The 16,304-nt window shown below is 44.6% G+C and overlaps 1 protein-coding gene across 2 annotated transcripts in view; it reads left to right on the top strand.

Moving 5' to 3' along the window:
- The first annotated feature begins 676 nt into the window (after positions 1-676).
- TXNDC16 (thioredoxin domain containing 16) overlaps positions 677-16,304 on the top strand; it is a 62,005-nt gene continuing 46,377 nt past the window's right edge. The window contains exons 1-7 of one of the 2 annotated variants that reach the window (XM_054971062.1): positions 677-765; positions 7,393-7,596; positions 10,103-10,182; positions 11,685-11,758; positions 13,489-13,563; positions 15,070-15,191; positions 15,948-16,038. In XM_054971062.1, the coding sequence (XP_054827037.1) occupies positions 7,431-7,596; positions 10,103-10,182; positions 11,685-11,758; positions 13,489-13,563; positions 15,070-15,191; positions 15,948-16,038 (608 nt within the window). In that variant the 5' untranslated portion in view covers positions 677-765; positions 7,393-7,430. Of the gene's footprint in view, positions 766-1,256; positions 1,406-7,392; positions 7,597-10,102; positions 10,183-11,684; positions 11,759-13,488; positions 13,564-15,069; positions 15,192-15,947; positions 16,039-16,304 lie in introns of those variants that run through there. The other variant, XM_054971063.1, reaches the window with a different exon arrangement.

The raw sequence follows: 16,304 nt of genomic DNA, 5'->3' as shown, positions 1-16,304 counted from the left end.
CCCCCGAGCGCGCCGCCCGTTGGCCGCGCCGCCCGCCCATCAGCAGGACAGCGCCCGCCTCTCCGCCCAGCCTCTCGCCGCATTTTGTTTTTTAGGTTCGCGGCGCCCGCCCGCCTCGGGTTTGCAAAGTCCCGGGTCTTTCTCACCCTCCGCCTCCTTTCTCTTCGGCAGCTGGGTGTTGAGCTGCCTCCCTTTCCCGCAGGGTAGACCCGGAGGCCGGCCGGCCTGCGTACAAAGTACTGCTTGCTTACAGTGGCCTCCCACCCTCCTCCACCCAGTTTCTGCTGCTGCACGTTGCAAAGGCCCGGACAGGCTGTTTGGATCCAATTGCATTGCAAACTGCAGTGCATATTTCATTGCCGTGAATGCATTTTGCGGTAAGGGGCGTCCCGACTAATTGTTGCAAAGCGACCCCCTCCCGCCCCGCTTGCAAACAGCAGCTGTAGATTTTTGCTCCGCGGTGCCCGGGCATCTTTAAAGGCCCTTCTCTCCCTCTTCCTTCTCAGCTTCCCTCCCTCGGCTTGCAAAGCTGTGGGGTGTGCTCGAGCGGCAAAACCGGGGGCCGGTGCCTTTCTACTCACAAGTATCCCTTTTCTCCGGCGGAGCTGTTCCCTAGAGATTGTTTGCAGTTCCGGGAGATCTCCAGCCACCACCTGGAGGTTGGCAACCATACGCCCCCAAATATCGCGGTAGCGCTGCAGGCCTCTAGTGTGTGATCCTTGGTGCAGAAGAGATCCTCCACCTGTCACCTGCGGGAGACACCAAGTAAGTAACCAGTTCTTTGCAACTCCGTCCTGTATCTACTATTGGGTTGGGAGGTTAAGGACCGAGTCCTAAGCAGATGTACCTGTTGAGTACATACTTCTCTTGCCCTTTCTTGAAGGGCTTCAGAGCAACGAAGGTGGTTCTTTTCCCATTTCTTCATAGCAACAACCTTGTAAGGTAGGTTGAGTGTGATTGGCATAAAGGAAACCTAATGGGCTGAGGATTTGAACTCGCCTCTGTCAGGGCCAAACTACAAGTGACGCCTTACACAGGTTGGACACTTGTCAGCTTCCCTCAAGTTTTGATGGGAAATGTCGGCGGCCTGGTCTTGCAGCTTGGCTGTCCAATGGACTTTTCAACTGTTGCTTATCCAGCATTCCACCAAGCTGCCTACATTTCCCATCAAAACTTGAGGGAAGCTGGCAAGCGTCCAGCCTGTGTCATTCGTCACTTGTAGTTTGGCCCTCAGATCCTAGCCTGACACTCTCAGCAGCACAACACACTGGCTCTAGGCAGGAAACCTCATAATGGACACTTTGGGAACTTAATTTCCAAATAAACACAGTTATGATTGGGCTGAAAATCAAAACAGCAACAACTTCCTTCTTATGGAAGCAAGCTTTGGAATACGTCCAGTTCTGTGAGTTGGCTTTTTGTGTACTCTCTATAGAACAATACATTAGCACCAAGATATCCCAAGTCATTTGGGATAACAACAGCAACAACAACAGTTAATAGTGTGCTTTTATACAATTGTTCTAGACAGACTAGTGCCCCATGAAGAGGGGCAAACAAAGTCAGTATTATCCCTACGGTATAGCTGGGGAGCTGATGACAATGCAGTAGAGTGGTTAGAGCAGGGAAACCAGAGATCAAACCTCAGTCAGTCATGGAGTTTACTAGTTAACCTACAGCTGGTCAAATAAAACAAGCGTCCAGTAGTATCTTAGAGGCCAACGTAACGTGTTCCAGTGTAATTTTTTTGTGAGTCAGAAATGACTTCATTAGATGCTGAAGTGTTCAACTGTTATGCCTGATTTTGGGGGGGGGGATATTACAAAGAGAGGTCAATTTAAAACAAATTCTTATCAAAAGAATCATCAGTCCACTCACAGCTCCCAACTGTTGACAGATAAGCAAAGGAGGATTCACCCCGGAATTTCATCTGGGAAGGTAAAGGATGAAATGTGGTATGTACTGGGGAAGGGAGAGCCACCCATGCTACTTGAGAAAAGGGCAGGCAGAAAATGTGATAGATAAATTGGATTGATGGATACGGATTCGTGGGCTTGTGTGATTTGTGCTGCTTCTTGTAGGGTTGCCAGCTCCAGGTTGGGAAATTCCTGGAGATTTGGTGGGGGGTGGAGCCTGGAGAAGGCTTGTATATGAGAAAGTAAAGGATAAAATTTCAACAATATTGATAGCCCTTGACAAAACAGTGCGCAAAACAATAGTATTTGCTGGCATCAGGGCTTTTTTTCTGGGAAAAGAGGTGGTGGAACTCAGTGGTGGAACTCAGGACCGCAGTGGCGCGGAGGGCAATCTAAACTCCCCTCTGCCTGGAGATCAGGGGGCGGGGCCACCGGCCATGTGACCATTTTCAAGAGGTGCCGGAACTCCGTTCCACCGCGTTCCCGCTGAAGAAAAGCCCTGGCTGGCATCAAATTCATTGGGCGGGGCCACGGCTGGCATCCAGTCCTCTGGTGTTTTTCTGTTACGCCTATACAAACAGGAAGATAAAATAGACCATTACTGAATTGGCCTGTATTGCTTCTTGTGAATACAAACCTTCAATAGATACAGTTTTGCAAAGATTCATCTGACCCGATATACCGACAATAGAGAGCATGCTAATGGATCTAAAATACATCCTCGTTGAATGGTACCTTTAAGAAGTTTGGCACAGCCACAGTGGACTTTTTGGTTAATATTGTTAACTAGGTGTTGTATGTTGTCTCTGTAATGTTTACAATAATATAATATTTGTGATTATAAGCAAGTTACTCAGCACATTAAGCACTTAAGAAGTTTAGCATATTTATATAGTAAATATATTTTAAAATTTTCTACAATATTTATCATGGATGTATGATTATTCTATTTATCATGGATGTATGATTATTCTATTTAGAAGAGTTCGCTCTAACAGTCTTTATATTGTTGCCCGGTTGGGGTATATCCCCCCTTTTTTGGCAGCTGATCTCTGTTGCCTGGAGGTCAGTTGTAATTCTGGGAGATCTCCAGCTATCACCTGGAGGTTGGCAACATTATTTGCTAGTGAGGGGGAAGAACAAAAAAGCTGGGTTCGGTCCTGAAACAACAACCGTTTGCTCAGCAACCTCCCAGCCTCTGAGAGCTTGGCGTTGCCTGTACAACGGAAAAGGCTGTTTATTTAAGCCGCAAGAGCTAGGAATATGGTGTTTTCTGCATCTTGCTGTCTCAGTCCAGCGAAATGCAAGTTCAGTTTTAAAATTTTGTATATCAGATGAACTTATCAGAGTTGTTCGGTACCTTTCAGAGGTTGAAAATTGCTGGGAACGGGGGAGGCACTGAAGAAGAAAAGCCGATAGCCCCTCTTCCAAGCAAACAGTCCACCAAGCCCGTAAGCATGAAGAAAGCCACGTTTATGAACAGGCCGACTGTTTGCAAGCAAGCCTGCAATCTTATCTACAGATAAGGTCTTACGGCTGATTCTGTTTTTCTGGCAAGGAATCCGCAGGTGTGGTGAAATTCCCCTAGAATCCCTTGATGGGAAGTGGAAGCATTTTTGCTCCCTTTAAAAAAAATAAAAATGACAGCTGTTCTTGTGCCGAAACCGTGCCCAGAATCAATCCCTTGTTAAAGGGTGGGAAATGGAGGCTGTTGCCAATTTTTTTGGAAAAAGCTAAGATCAACATATATTTATCTAAGATGTTTTTATTGTGCCAGGCTGTCAAAAAGACTGCCAAGGCGGCTCCCAGTCAAATCATATAATAAATATAATAAACCTGATTTAACCAGACTAGCTGATCAATCTTGGTTTATTTATTTACATTATTTATAGTCCTCCTTTCTCATTGAGACTCAAGGTGGATTACATAGAGTAAGTCGATACGATCGACAGCCGGGGGCATTTAATAATGCAATAAATAATGCAAATGTTCAGAAGTTTGAAAACAAGTAGGAATCCGATACAAAGCTGAAACAAAGCATAAGCAATTAAATGTGATTTATTAGACTACTTAGCAGGGTCCTACTTACAACAACAGACTGTATACAGTAATGTAGTCTATAGTCCCTATGCCTTTACCAGTGCATCTCTTTGAACCATTCCTACCTGAATAATTCAGGTTTGCAGGCCATTCCATAAGGTGGGAGCCACAACAGAGAATGTACATGTACAGGCATTTGTTGATTTTGCTCATTTGTAGAGTGGCCCCGGCAGAAGGCCCTGCTCAGATAAGCAAAGCTACCATGGCAGAGCATAGGGAGAGGGGCGATCTCTTCGTGGCCATGAAGGGCTTTGTATGTGATGGCCAAAATTGTGAATGGAGCCCGGTAACTGATGGGTAGCCAGTGGAGTGACTGCAGAATGAGATTAATATATACACTCTGTCTAGCTCCTGATAATAATCAGGCTGTGTGGCATTCTAAATCAACTGGAGTCTGCATTGACCTTGAGGGGAGGCCTAAGTAGAGTGCAATTACAGTAGTCTAGTCTTGATATTACTGTGGCATGGACCCAGGTGGCCAGATCAGCCATGTCAAATGGAATTTGGCAGCCCCAAATCAACCAATGGCTGGAACGATCACACGTTTGTGGCGTGCACGCCTTCCTGCCCCTGGTGCGATGACATCGTTTCCAGAAGCAATGCCATTACACCAGGCCCCAGCGCTTGAGTCTCTCGGTGACAGGGCTGCAAAGCCAGGGCTCGGCAGTGGAGAGCTGACCTGGCCAGCGCCCATGATGGAGCAGAGAGACAGGTGTTATGGGCCCGGTCTCCGAGCAGTGCCAGCCCCCAAACCAAGTCCCGCCTGTTCTGCTGCTGACCACCATGCTGCTCTTCCTTGCCTTTCCCTCTTCTTCCTCCTCTTCTCCTCCCTCCCAAGTGTCCAGTATTTTGGGTCCATTTCCCCTGGACAGTCCAAAAAAATAGCAGACTGTCTGGGTAAAAACTGGACACCTTGCAACCTTATCCACTCTCCGTAGATGCAGAAAAGCTTTGACCTTGATCTAAGAGTTTGGACAGGTTCATGACTGGGGAGAGAGGCTTTCAGATATCTTGGGCCCATCCCCTGCAGGTCTTTAATGAATCAATTAGTTAAATTATTTATAGAGTTCTTTTCCCTAGGTAGAACTGCAGGATCGGAGTCCAGTGGCACTTTAGAGACCAACAAAATGTTCAGGGTATAAGCTTTTGGGAGTCAAAAGCTCTCGAAAGCTTATACCTTGAAAATTTTACTAGTCTCTACGGTGCACCCTTAAATGCAGACGAGGAAAGGGCAGTTCTCACCTCCACTGGCTGCCCATTCCAAACTGCTGGGGCCACCACTGAAAATGCCCTGGAGTGGATCTCCACGGTATGAACCTGTCTTTGGGAGGGGACAGAGACAAGGAGCTGGTGGAAGGAATTTGGAGATGGTACAGCGCTATAGCCAGGGAACGCTCTTCACGTTTGACATTACTAAGAAATACATGCCAGTAGCTGGATCAGGTTGAGAAAGAGTAGTATATTTTACTGTTTCAAGGGATGAGTTCCTTTTCGATGTATTGTACAGCCCAGAAAAGCCACAATAATAATAATAACAACAATAACCGATTTATATACTGCCCTTCAGGACAACTTAATGCCCACTCAGCACGGTTTACAAAGTATGTCATTATTATCCCCACAACAAAACACCCTGTGAGGTGGGTGGGGCTGAGAGAGCTCTGAGAGAGCTGTGACTGGCCCAAGGTCACCCAGCTGGCTTCAGGTGGAGGAGTGGGGAATCAAACCCGGCTCTCCAGATTAGAGTCCCACGCTCTTAACCACTACTCCAAACTGGCAAGTAACATGGGTCAGTGAAAAAGTTCTCTCAAGACTACAAATCATCTCAGTATTTTGGTTCTGCCATTTACTGGGCATTGTTTAATCAACATATTAGCATACAGTTCCCTTTAATTCTTTTGTCCCTTCCCTACATAACCCAAGACAGACCTCCTTTTGTCCACTGCTTGGCTGGAGGATAGAACAAAATGACATCCCAGGCTGAAATTGCTTTATTGTTATTCCCTGTTTCTAGTTCCTTATGTGCAAATCCGACCACAAAGATGTGGATTTCAGAGCTCACTTATCTTTGGAAACTTTCAGCAGTTCCATTGCTCGTCTCTCGTAAGGTGCAAAGCCGAACACTTCCCGGATCATGTCCCGAACAAATTTGGTGTGCTTGGTCAGGTCCCCATGGTGGCGGCAGTGGCGCGGCTTTACCACATTCTTGGTCACCTTGTGGCTTTTATTGAGGCCAACGGCCACGGGTAGTGGATTGCCATGGCTGCCGAGATCACACAATGGAGACCGGGGTTATTTTTAGTATGATCAATATTTAGGATTGGATTACACAAATAAGGAACTGCGAATAAGGAACTTGAAACCAACTTCAGACTCGTAAGCAATCCACTATTTAAAGTTAACCAGGGGATAAATTGTGATCTTCGTAATTGTGGAGTTTGACCTCATTTGATTTCTCTCCCCTTTTCTTTTTAGAGTTCAGTTACAGCTCTGCACAAGGTTTGTCAAATATTGACTGCCTATTATTTGACCACAATCAACCGTTGCCAAATATTCTAGGAAGCTGAGAATGTTATTATGTAGGCGTCTGTTTTTCATTTTATGATGGTGCCATTTTTTTTTTCATTTTATGATGGTGCCCTTTTGTTGACAAAGGTAGGAGGGGGCTTATGATCCCCCCCCCAGCGTTGCAGCGTCACCAGGGACAGAACTAGCCATGCTGCAAAGATCCCCCTACTGGCTAACTGCAAACATTTCCAAATGGACTTTCTTTTTTGATTGTTCCTCTTAACTTTTGCTTTATCAATGTTTTCTTTCCATTTAAAAACCGCTGACCAAGCCAAACATTATTTGTTGTATTTATAGAAGCCTGAGTTCACTTGGATAAAAGCTGCAATACTGCAGAGCGTTTTTTAAAAGTTATTTTTATCTTTTGGCAGTAACAGTTCAGTACTTTATTTTTGAAATTGCCCACATTTACAGTGCAATCCTAGGCAGAGTTACTCCAATCTAAGCTCATTGAAATCAATGGGGTTAGAATGGAGTAACTTTGTTTAGGATTGCACTGTTCATCAAACGGAAGACAACCCAGAATGTAAGACAAGGCCCCTAAAAATGTTGTCCAGGAAACATTTTTTATTACTTGACATAGCTGTAACTTGTACGGGAATGAGAGACAACCACCTCTTTTTTTGATAACACACCTAGGAAAAAATACTGGGGCATGCATATCAAATGTGTTGATGAAATAGCTTCTTTGCCATTCTGATAAAGTGAGCTTTAAAAACACCTGAGCAATATTTGACTGGTAATTGTGGCCAGCACTACATCTGGAAACCTATGATTAAAAATATCTTACGATAATTTATTTTTTAAGAGCGAATCCCCCTGGAAGGATATTCAGTGTTTGAAGCCATGTCATCGCCACAAACCGAAGGATGGGTTCTCCTCTTCTCCCTTCTGCTCCGGTGCATGTCGCCAGCAAGTACCGAAGAAGATGCTTTTTTGGAGCCAAAGCTCCAGGAGTATTTCCGTAGCTCGGCAGCATCAAAAGCGTCCTTGGTTTATTTTAGGAGGGACGGTGAGTATGGTTACTTCAGGAAGTTTTATTGCCTTTGGTTCACCAGGATTAGTAAGCAGTGAAGGAGGAAGGAAGGATGTGAGAATCCAGTGGGAGAGTGGAAAAACCAGTGTGTCGGAAATTAGGAAGGAGCCACAAAGGCTACCCGCTTCCGCTAGGCCTAGACTTGGAATTCCCCAATCAAAAGGCTCGTCCATTTACTCCAGCGGGGCTAGGAAGCTTTGCAATTCAATTAGAAGGCATTAGCGACAAGGTACAGCCCCTACTGGAAAAGGGTGTCGCAGTTGCCGTGTCGCACTAGGACATGGAAGAGACGGGCTTCGATCCCCGCTCAGAGCCAGACTAGACGTGACAGTGGCCACAAATCCATCCCATGTCTGCTGTCATCATTTTATAAGGATTTATAGTTTGTTTAAAATTGCCATGAGGTCCAATCTGGAGCGTGTGTGGCGGCTCCATGAGCTTGCTTCTCTCCCCTTCCCCAAAATGGTGGCTATTTTGGCATCTGAAAAGGCGTGGGAAGGGGGGAAAGAGCTCCAGGGGCTACCATGCCGCCCATGTGGCCTGGATCGAGGTCTTGTGGCAAGAACGACAAATGCTTTTAAAATGGCGACAGCAGCCATGGAATGTATGCATGGCTGCTGTCACATCTCGTTTTAGCCCATAGTCACAAAACATGTTGGAAAGCTGAGGCAGATGGGAAAGCCATTTGCTTTGACTTTACACAGAGGCACAACATTCAGAGAAAGGGATTTTGGAAGAAGTAGTCCTAATCAGGTTTACTCAGACGTAAGCAGTAGGGCGTTCTTAGGATTTTAGGATTCAGGAAAGCGTTCTTAGGATTTCAAAAGTTTGTGCTTTCAGTTCATTTGCAGTGTGCACGCGGTCATGTGTCATCATTTGGGTTGGTCCTAATAAAAGGAACTTCACGTATTGTGCTTTGATTTGGATTCGGAATTGAGATTTCAGCCTTTGATAAGCAGGATGGCCATTACAGGAGTCCTGTTTGACTGCCCTGGAATTCTGTTGTATTTGAAACGGAATTAATCCCAGTTCTAGTTTCAGACTTAGAGGGCTTATGGATAGCTATGGTTCCTTGTAGTTTTCCCCTTTGCTGCTGCAGTCGCCAATTCATTATAGCAGCAACGGGGCTTCCCAGCGGTGGATTTTTCTGTACTTTTCTTGCTCTGTTCCTTTACAGGCATTTCCCCCTGCACCTTCAGAGAAGGAAGGGAGGCTTTTTCTTTTCTTTAAAAAAATATAACAGTTGCTAGATTGGACAACACATCCAACTACTTTGTCAGATTGCACAGGGAAGCCATTGAAATGCATAAGCATAGGCACAATTTCAACAGGAAAGAAGAGAGTTTAAGAATGAATAGAGATAACAAACTACGACATACCCTTAGTGCCTCAACTAATTTTTTAAAATCTATGGCAAGGGGTAAACGTGCCAACAGCTCATCGAGATTTAATTAATAACCTACTTGCTATAGCAAAATCATCAATAGCATATTTTTGGAAAAAGCAGTCTCCACCATCCTTGAATCACTGGTACTCCAGAGTGTGGGACCAGCTCATTATAGATAAAATAACAGACAATTTATCGGCTAATCCCTCTACGTCTAACTATTATGAAAAATGGTGGTCTTTCTTAGATTTTATCGACAAAACCGAAACACTTCCTCCCAACCATCTTTATCAAGATATATTGAAAGTCTAGCACTACACACTAAACTATCTATACCAATATATTGTGAATTTTTCTTTGTGGTGTGTGAACTACAAATTACAGTAAACAAGTGTTTTAAATGTTTTTCTTCGAAACCTGCCATCTTGTATAACCACTATATTACTCCATGTATTTGCTATTTAATGTTTATTGTTATTGTTTCCGTTCTGTAATTAATAAAAGTTGCTAAAAAAAAAAGAAGAATGAACAGAGCATGGTTTCCAGTCCTGAAAAACACTAGACTATCAAAATATTCTACATCTTACAATAGCCCTGCAGATGAGATTAGCATATCAACCACCAATCCATATGCAAAAGAACCTCCTCAGGATACAGTGACACTTCCCCCCATTAGCATTCCACACCGTGGGAAACTCTTACAGGATGACTCAGCCCAAACCTACCTTTCTGAGTAGATAGGGGCTGTTTTTGCACTACTTACCTTGCCTTGGAACCAGGGCCGGATCGAGGGGGGCAGGGGGGTAGTCTGCCCCCGGCACCGCCAGGGAGGGGGCGCCGGGAGCAGCTGCCAGCTGCCGGAGCGCGCGGGCAGCAGCGCAGGCAGCCTCGCAGCCCCCCACACTGCCTTTCACCTGCCCCACGGGACAGGGGGCGGCCGGCTTGCCATGCACCCCCTGTCCTGCAGGGCAGGCAAAGGGAAACACAAGCTTTATTTTTTATTGATTGTCTCGTGTGTAATTTGAATAATAACAATAACAACAATAATTTAAAATTGTGACCGTAAAGCAAAACAAGTTCTTTTTTGTATTCTAGCTTCTTCTGCGGATGTGTTCGTCGAACAGCTGGAAAACTCTGTAGAAGCCCTTCGAGATTATGGAATTTCAGTCTTGAAGGTAATTCAAAGTGACATTGTCTTGTCTTATAAACAGCTCGGGAAGTCTCTTCATTTCCACTGATCTGAACCAGTAAAAAGCCCTCAGCACAGTAGCCGTATGCCTTGACACACTTCAGTTTAGCCCAAAGTTTACCATGGACTTCTGCAAATAGGATGAAAGGTCTCTGTTGCTTCAAGTAAGCAGTGTTTGCTTTGGAGGGAAGTACGTGGGGTGGGAGGGTTGCAGTCGAAGTAATGAGAGCTAGATGTTGAAAAATGCAAAGCACCGAGAGCGAGCTAGACCCAACTGTTGTTCTGCTATGATAATGGTGATTTTGTTTTTAAGTGAAAGCATTTTCAAGCGATTTATTTAAAACATTTATACCCCATCTACGAGGCAATATAGTGTCACACATAAATAAGGACAGTAGCGAAAACAAGATCACAAAATGTGTGGCTCATAGCAATTAAATCAGCATCAGTGGCATAAAAGTACAACAGCTAAAAACACTTTATGTGACAGTGGAAGTTATCGGAGAGGTCTGTGGGAATCAAACTGTGTTTGCCTGTCATCTAAAGGACTCCAGATTTAGAGCTGGGTGAGCAGGGAGTTCTACAGCACAAACTCTGGTGCCTGCTCACCTAGCCTTTGCTAGACGGAGCACGCAGTTTGGGCCTCAGATTACGGTCACAGATGGCGGGCAGACTGGTACAGGATGAGGCTGCACCTTGGAGCCAGACCATGAAGTGCTTTATAAGCGGGGCTTTTTTTCAGCTGGAACGCGGTGGAACGGAGTTCCATCTCCTCTTGAAAATGGTCACGTGGCCGGTGGTCCCGCCCCCTGATCTCGAGACAGAGGGGAGTTTAGATTGCCCTCCGCACTGCTGGTGCCATGTGACCATTTTCACCAAAGGCGATTTAAACTTTAAACCCCCCCCCTTGTTCCATCTGACCCAAAGTGATGTCATTGTGCAGTCCTGAGTTCCACCACCTCTTTTCCCAGAAAAAAAGGACGGTTTATAAGTAATAACCAGGACTTTGGTGCCCAGAAGTAAACCAGCTGCCAGGGAAGATTTTTTTAAAAACTAGTGCAGGCAGCTCCATGCAGAATACACTGTGGCAGTCCTACCTGGGTGTAACTAATACGGCACAGGCTTTATTGTCATCAATCAGCATTTCTGGATTGAGCTTAGGTTTATGGGCCTTCATCCAGCACATTACGCCCTGCAGGCAGCAGAACATGTGTGGCTTCACCTGACAGCCCCTGAATGAACTATAGTGACATCTGGTGACAACTGTCTGGTATTACAAGCATTATAACTACATTTGAAATGGCTGAAACTCAAGATGATACTGCATAAGGACGACATCAGTTTATTAGGCACACCTAAATTGGCTGTCACACATTGGTTCTTCGAGAGGATGATAATGTAAAGCATTTTCATAGTATTTTGAAAAGTTCAGAGAGTTTCACATACATTGTCTCAAAACAGCATTAGGATATTTTTTCTTCTTTACAGGTTACTTGTCATCAGGGAGAAACTTTAGGATACTGTAGAGAGGACGGTTCAATGCGGAAAGCATACCTGTTCAAGTAAGTATATTATTTGATTGCGGATACCTAAATTACAGTTGTCTGATTGGATTTAGAAGGAAATGTTTTGAGACTGGACAATCAATAAGCATAGGAGAACAAGGATTTTTATTTAATTTTTTGCATTTATTTTCTTCATTGAGAGCTCTCTTTTCTCCTTAAGACTCAAAGCAACTTAGAAAATATTTTTTTTGTAAATATATTTTGTTTTATTAAAACAAAAAGGGAAAACAGAAAGGGAAAGAAGACAAGCAAGACAAATATAAAGCTCTGTGCTACAAGGATTATTAAAATACAGAGCACAAAAATCATAACCTTTATAGATATTAGAATAATAATTAGAATAATAATTAAGCCTGTTTAGTGTATATTTTTCCGATTAAACACATACAAAGTTCAAACCTATTTCTACTCCTTATTTAAAATAAAATAAAAAGCTCATTATTTCATTATTACTCCACCTTATCATTATCTTTTCTTAACAATAACAATGCTTTTTACTTAATATAACTAATTATCATAACCTTTAAGAGTGTTAAGGTGACATATTTTTAAAAATGCAATCAGCGAATAACATCCAGGAAACAATGTAGGAGGACTAGAATTACAGAACTGGAATATAATGCCGATAAACTAAAAGAAAATCCTCCCTAAGGCATGACATACCACAATGCAGACAGTGGGTTACAAAGGTAGAAGACAGTGCAGTAAAATAAGCGTTGCAATAGGCTACAATTCTATTTCCTTATAGAAGCGACCTCCTGAGCCACGTTGCTGCTCTCAATTCTTTAGAAAAATGCCGCACTAAACATTTCTGTTTTGCCCGTTTTGTGAAACGATGGAGGCATCGGGGCCTCCCTGACCCCGTCAGGCAGGCCGCTCTACAAGGTGGGAGCCGCAACAGAGAACACACATGTAGGGGCCGTTGCCAATCTGCTTTTGATCCCCTTTGGGGATAAAGGCAGGGGTATAAATAAAGAAAAATAAAATAAACTTTTTTTTCATTTTTAAAAAATATTTTTATTCAATTTTAGAACTGTAACAATAATCAAACAACAAACCAATATAATACATTGCATTTACAAATATTAACACAGTGCTTCAACTTTAATACATTAACAATGAGTGGTGTGAAGAGGGAGGTTGCAGATCTCTTGCTTCTATGAATTCGTAAAATGGGATCCATTTTTCCCATAAGTTTGATCCCGAAGATTGATATTCAGTCTGATGTAGATTGGCAGTTATTTTTTCCATTATCAAATGGTTCCAGATTTTTGTAAACCAAAGTTCTGTAGTAGGTGGAGATTGGTCTTTCCATTGGGTTGCTATTGCACTCCTAGCTGCCACCAGGAGAGAGTTGATAAGGTCTCTTCTAACATTTGGGATTGATGTCTGAGCCCACAGTCCCAAGAAGATTACTTTTGGCGACATAGGGACGCTGTACCCTGTTATTTCCTTAATAATATTTAGTATTTCTGACCAAAATCGAGATATCAAGGGACATTCCCACCAACAGTGAGCAAAATTACCCTCATTATTGCATTTCTTCCAACAAGAGGGCGATGCTGAAGTATAAATTAAGGAGATTTTTTGGGGTGTTAGGTACCACCTATGTATAATTTTATAGCTTTGTATTTTAGTTAATATAGTTGAGGATTTATTTAAATAAACTTTTGCTCTGTTCAGAGTCCTTTCAGAAGTTGTTGCCTTGCTTTCCTCTCCTTCTCCAGGGGCCACGTGCTGCTTCGTGAGCTCCCAACAGACGCCTTGTTCAGCGTGGATGCCATCGTAGCAAATGTCCTGTTGTGAGTCAACTTGACATCTCTTGATTTGCATGGTGGCTGTGGTCAGTGGGCTGCCAGGGACGGTCCTACGCGACCTCTGTGGAGCAGCCTGGTCTGAGGCAAGAAGGGAGAAGGTGGCAGAAGCTGGAGGGGCACAGGCTGGGGCGGGAGGAAGAAAAAGCTGAGGCCCGCATTAATGCTCAGGCCGACACAGCAGTCTTGGCGCATGAGTCCTTATGCATCTCAGGTCTTTTCATGTGTCCTAGTGGGACGTGCCGATGCTCAGGGATCTGTGGCTGGTTCTATAACAAAATCATTATTGGGGAAGAAGATAGAATAGAAATATTGAAATAGAAGTGGAAAATCAGTCCATATAAATGAATGAATTGACTGATGTTAGTTTAGGTTTATGTTAAAATGTATATGTATAGTTTATGTAGATAAATGTAAAAGTAGAAGAAAGTGAATGTATGATATAGTGATTATATTACTGTATTTTGAGTTTATAAACTGAAATAAAATTTGTTTATAACAACAACAACAACATTTGATTTATATACCGCCCTTCAGGACAACTTAATGCCCACTCAGAGCGGTTTACAAAGTATGCCATTATTATCCCCGCAACAAAACACCCTGTGAGGTGGGTGGGGCTGAGAGAGCTCCAGAGAACTGTGACTGACCCAAGGTCACCCAGCTGGCTTCACGCGGAGGAGCGGGGAATCAAACCCAGTTCTCTAGATTAGAGTTCTGCCGCTCTTAACCACTACACCAAACTGGCGTTAAAGTTAAAAGTGGGAGAGGGATCCACGGCTGGTCTTTTGACAGATTTCTGTCCGCTGTTTCTTAGCGGTGGGGCACATCTGGCCCATTGTGAGTTTGAATTAAAGTACAGGCCCACTGCAAGCCTGCATAGAGTCAGTGAGGTATAGTGGTTAAAGTGTTGGACTCAGATCTGAGGCCCTGGGTTCAAATCTCCAGTCAGCCACAGAATTCATGGAGTTACTTTGGACCAGTCACCCTTACCTACCTCACAGTGTTATTGTGGGGATCAAATGAGGAGGGAGAGCCTTGTGTGTTCTCTGAGCTTTTAGAAGGAAAGATGGGATAAAAATGTCCTTTGGCAGATGTTTTGTAATGATTGTTCAGTGCCAAAAGTGAGCCACACATGATTATTTATTACATTTTTATCCCTCCCTTCCTCCTGTGAGCACAAGGCAGCACACACTGCTTTCGCCTTCTCCCTTTCATCCTTACAACAACCCTGTGAGGTAGGTCAGTCTGACAGAGAGCAGCAGCAGGCCCATTGAACAAAACAGCTGGGGAGAGACTTGAACCCAGGTCTCTCCCATACTGACACGCCAACCTCTACAGTGGCATTGGCTCATTTTCAGCTGGACACTGACTGGGGGTGGTTAGATGTGTGTCCCACCCTCCAAAACACAAACAGGCCTTTTCCTGTGGCAGGAGATGCAGCTTTGCTTGGCAGAATCTTCATCCACCACTCTTTCCCTGTCTCCTGCCCAGTGCCCTCCTCTTTAATGAAGTGAAATACGTCGCCACGTTGGAGGACCTTCAGAATCTGGAAGATGGCCTTCGGGGTCAGTCGGACCTCGTGTTCGCCTACGTCCAAGCTGTTGGGACTGCAGGTAAATCCGTTCAGCCTCTAAACTAGGCAGCAGAGGGCAACACGGCTAAGCGTCTCTCTGAATTTTTCAGATATGGCTGTTTTAGAGCAGGGTTCTCCAACATGGTGCTTGTGGGCACCGGGGTGCCCGCCAACACCTTTCTTGGCACTCTCAAATGTTTTTGAAGCCCCAGGGTGTGGCCAGGTGGGGTTTTTGCCCAGTAAGGCTTCTGATTGGCCATTGGTGATCTGATTGGCTTTGCTTTGGCAGCGGCTGTCACCGCAGTACAAATATCTTCACTTTGTGACTAAAGATAAGCTGGGGCAGCCATCTTGTGCCTGTCTCTGCCTCCTGCGGCAGCCATCTTGTGCCTGGCTCTGCCTCCTGCGGCAGCCATTTTGTGACTACAGCCACCAGTCTGTCAGACTTCCAGAACCATCAGCATGGTGAAAAAGATTGGAGACTCCTGTCTTAGAGCTTTCTCCCAGCTTGGAAAGGGCCTGGTTTGCCTGCAAGGGCCTCAGCTTTTCTCTTTGGGATTTGCTTTGGGCTGGAGAACACATCGAGAAAAGTCGCTTTGTTTTGGTTGTAGGGGGAGGCTGTGAGGGTAAAAACATGAAATGAAGTCCAGATGGGAATAGCAATTATATGATCGATGCAATGCAAGCATATATTAAATCGTTCCTGAACATTTGGGCCATTGTTGTTCACCTGACCAGATTTTGTGAGGTAAGGATTGAGCTCCGGAATGACCCGTTTTCTCTCTCTTGTCTCCAGAGCACAGAGTGTTGATGGAGGCAGCCTTTGTCTATGGTTCGCTGCTCCGGTTTGCCTTAACAACCGAAGTGAAGCTTCTGAAGAGCATCCGGTAGGTATTCCACAATGGGAAGGAGGCCTTGGGTGTTTCAAGTCTTGCTGTGTGCTTGTTTCCAATCCCATTGCACATGGCCCTTCAGCTCCCATGTCTCAAGGTATCTGTCTTCGGCTTGCAGCTGATCACTCGCATGTTCGCCCATGGTGAGTACCAACTGGAGACCAGGTGAGTAGTCTCCTACCACCCGCTTCCAGCTCTCAAATGTGAGGCTCAGGCAGAGTCTTATCAGGCAATCATATGTTTGGGAGTCTGCACCTTTT

The sequence above is a fragment of the Eublepharis macularius genome, chromosome 2, assembly GCF_028583425.1.
Source record: "Eublepharis macularius isolate TG4126 chromosome 2, MPM_Emac_v1.0, whole genome shotgun sequence".
NCBI classification, from domain to species: Eukaryota; Metazoa; Chordata; class Lepidosauria; order Squamata; family Eublepharidae; genus Eublepharis; species Eublepharis macularius.
The sequence above is the reverse complement of the archived record's forward strand: the minus strand, read 5'-3'. Positions and strand labels throughout refer to the sequence as shown.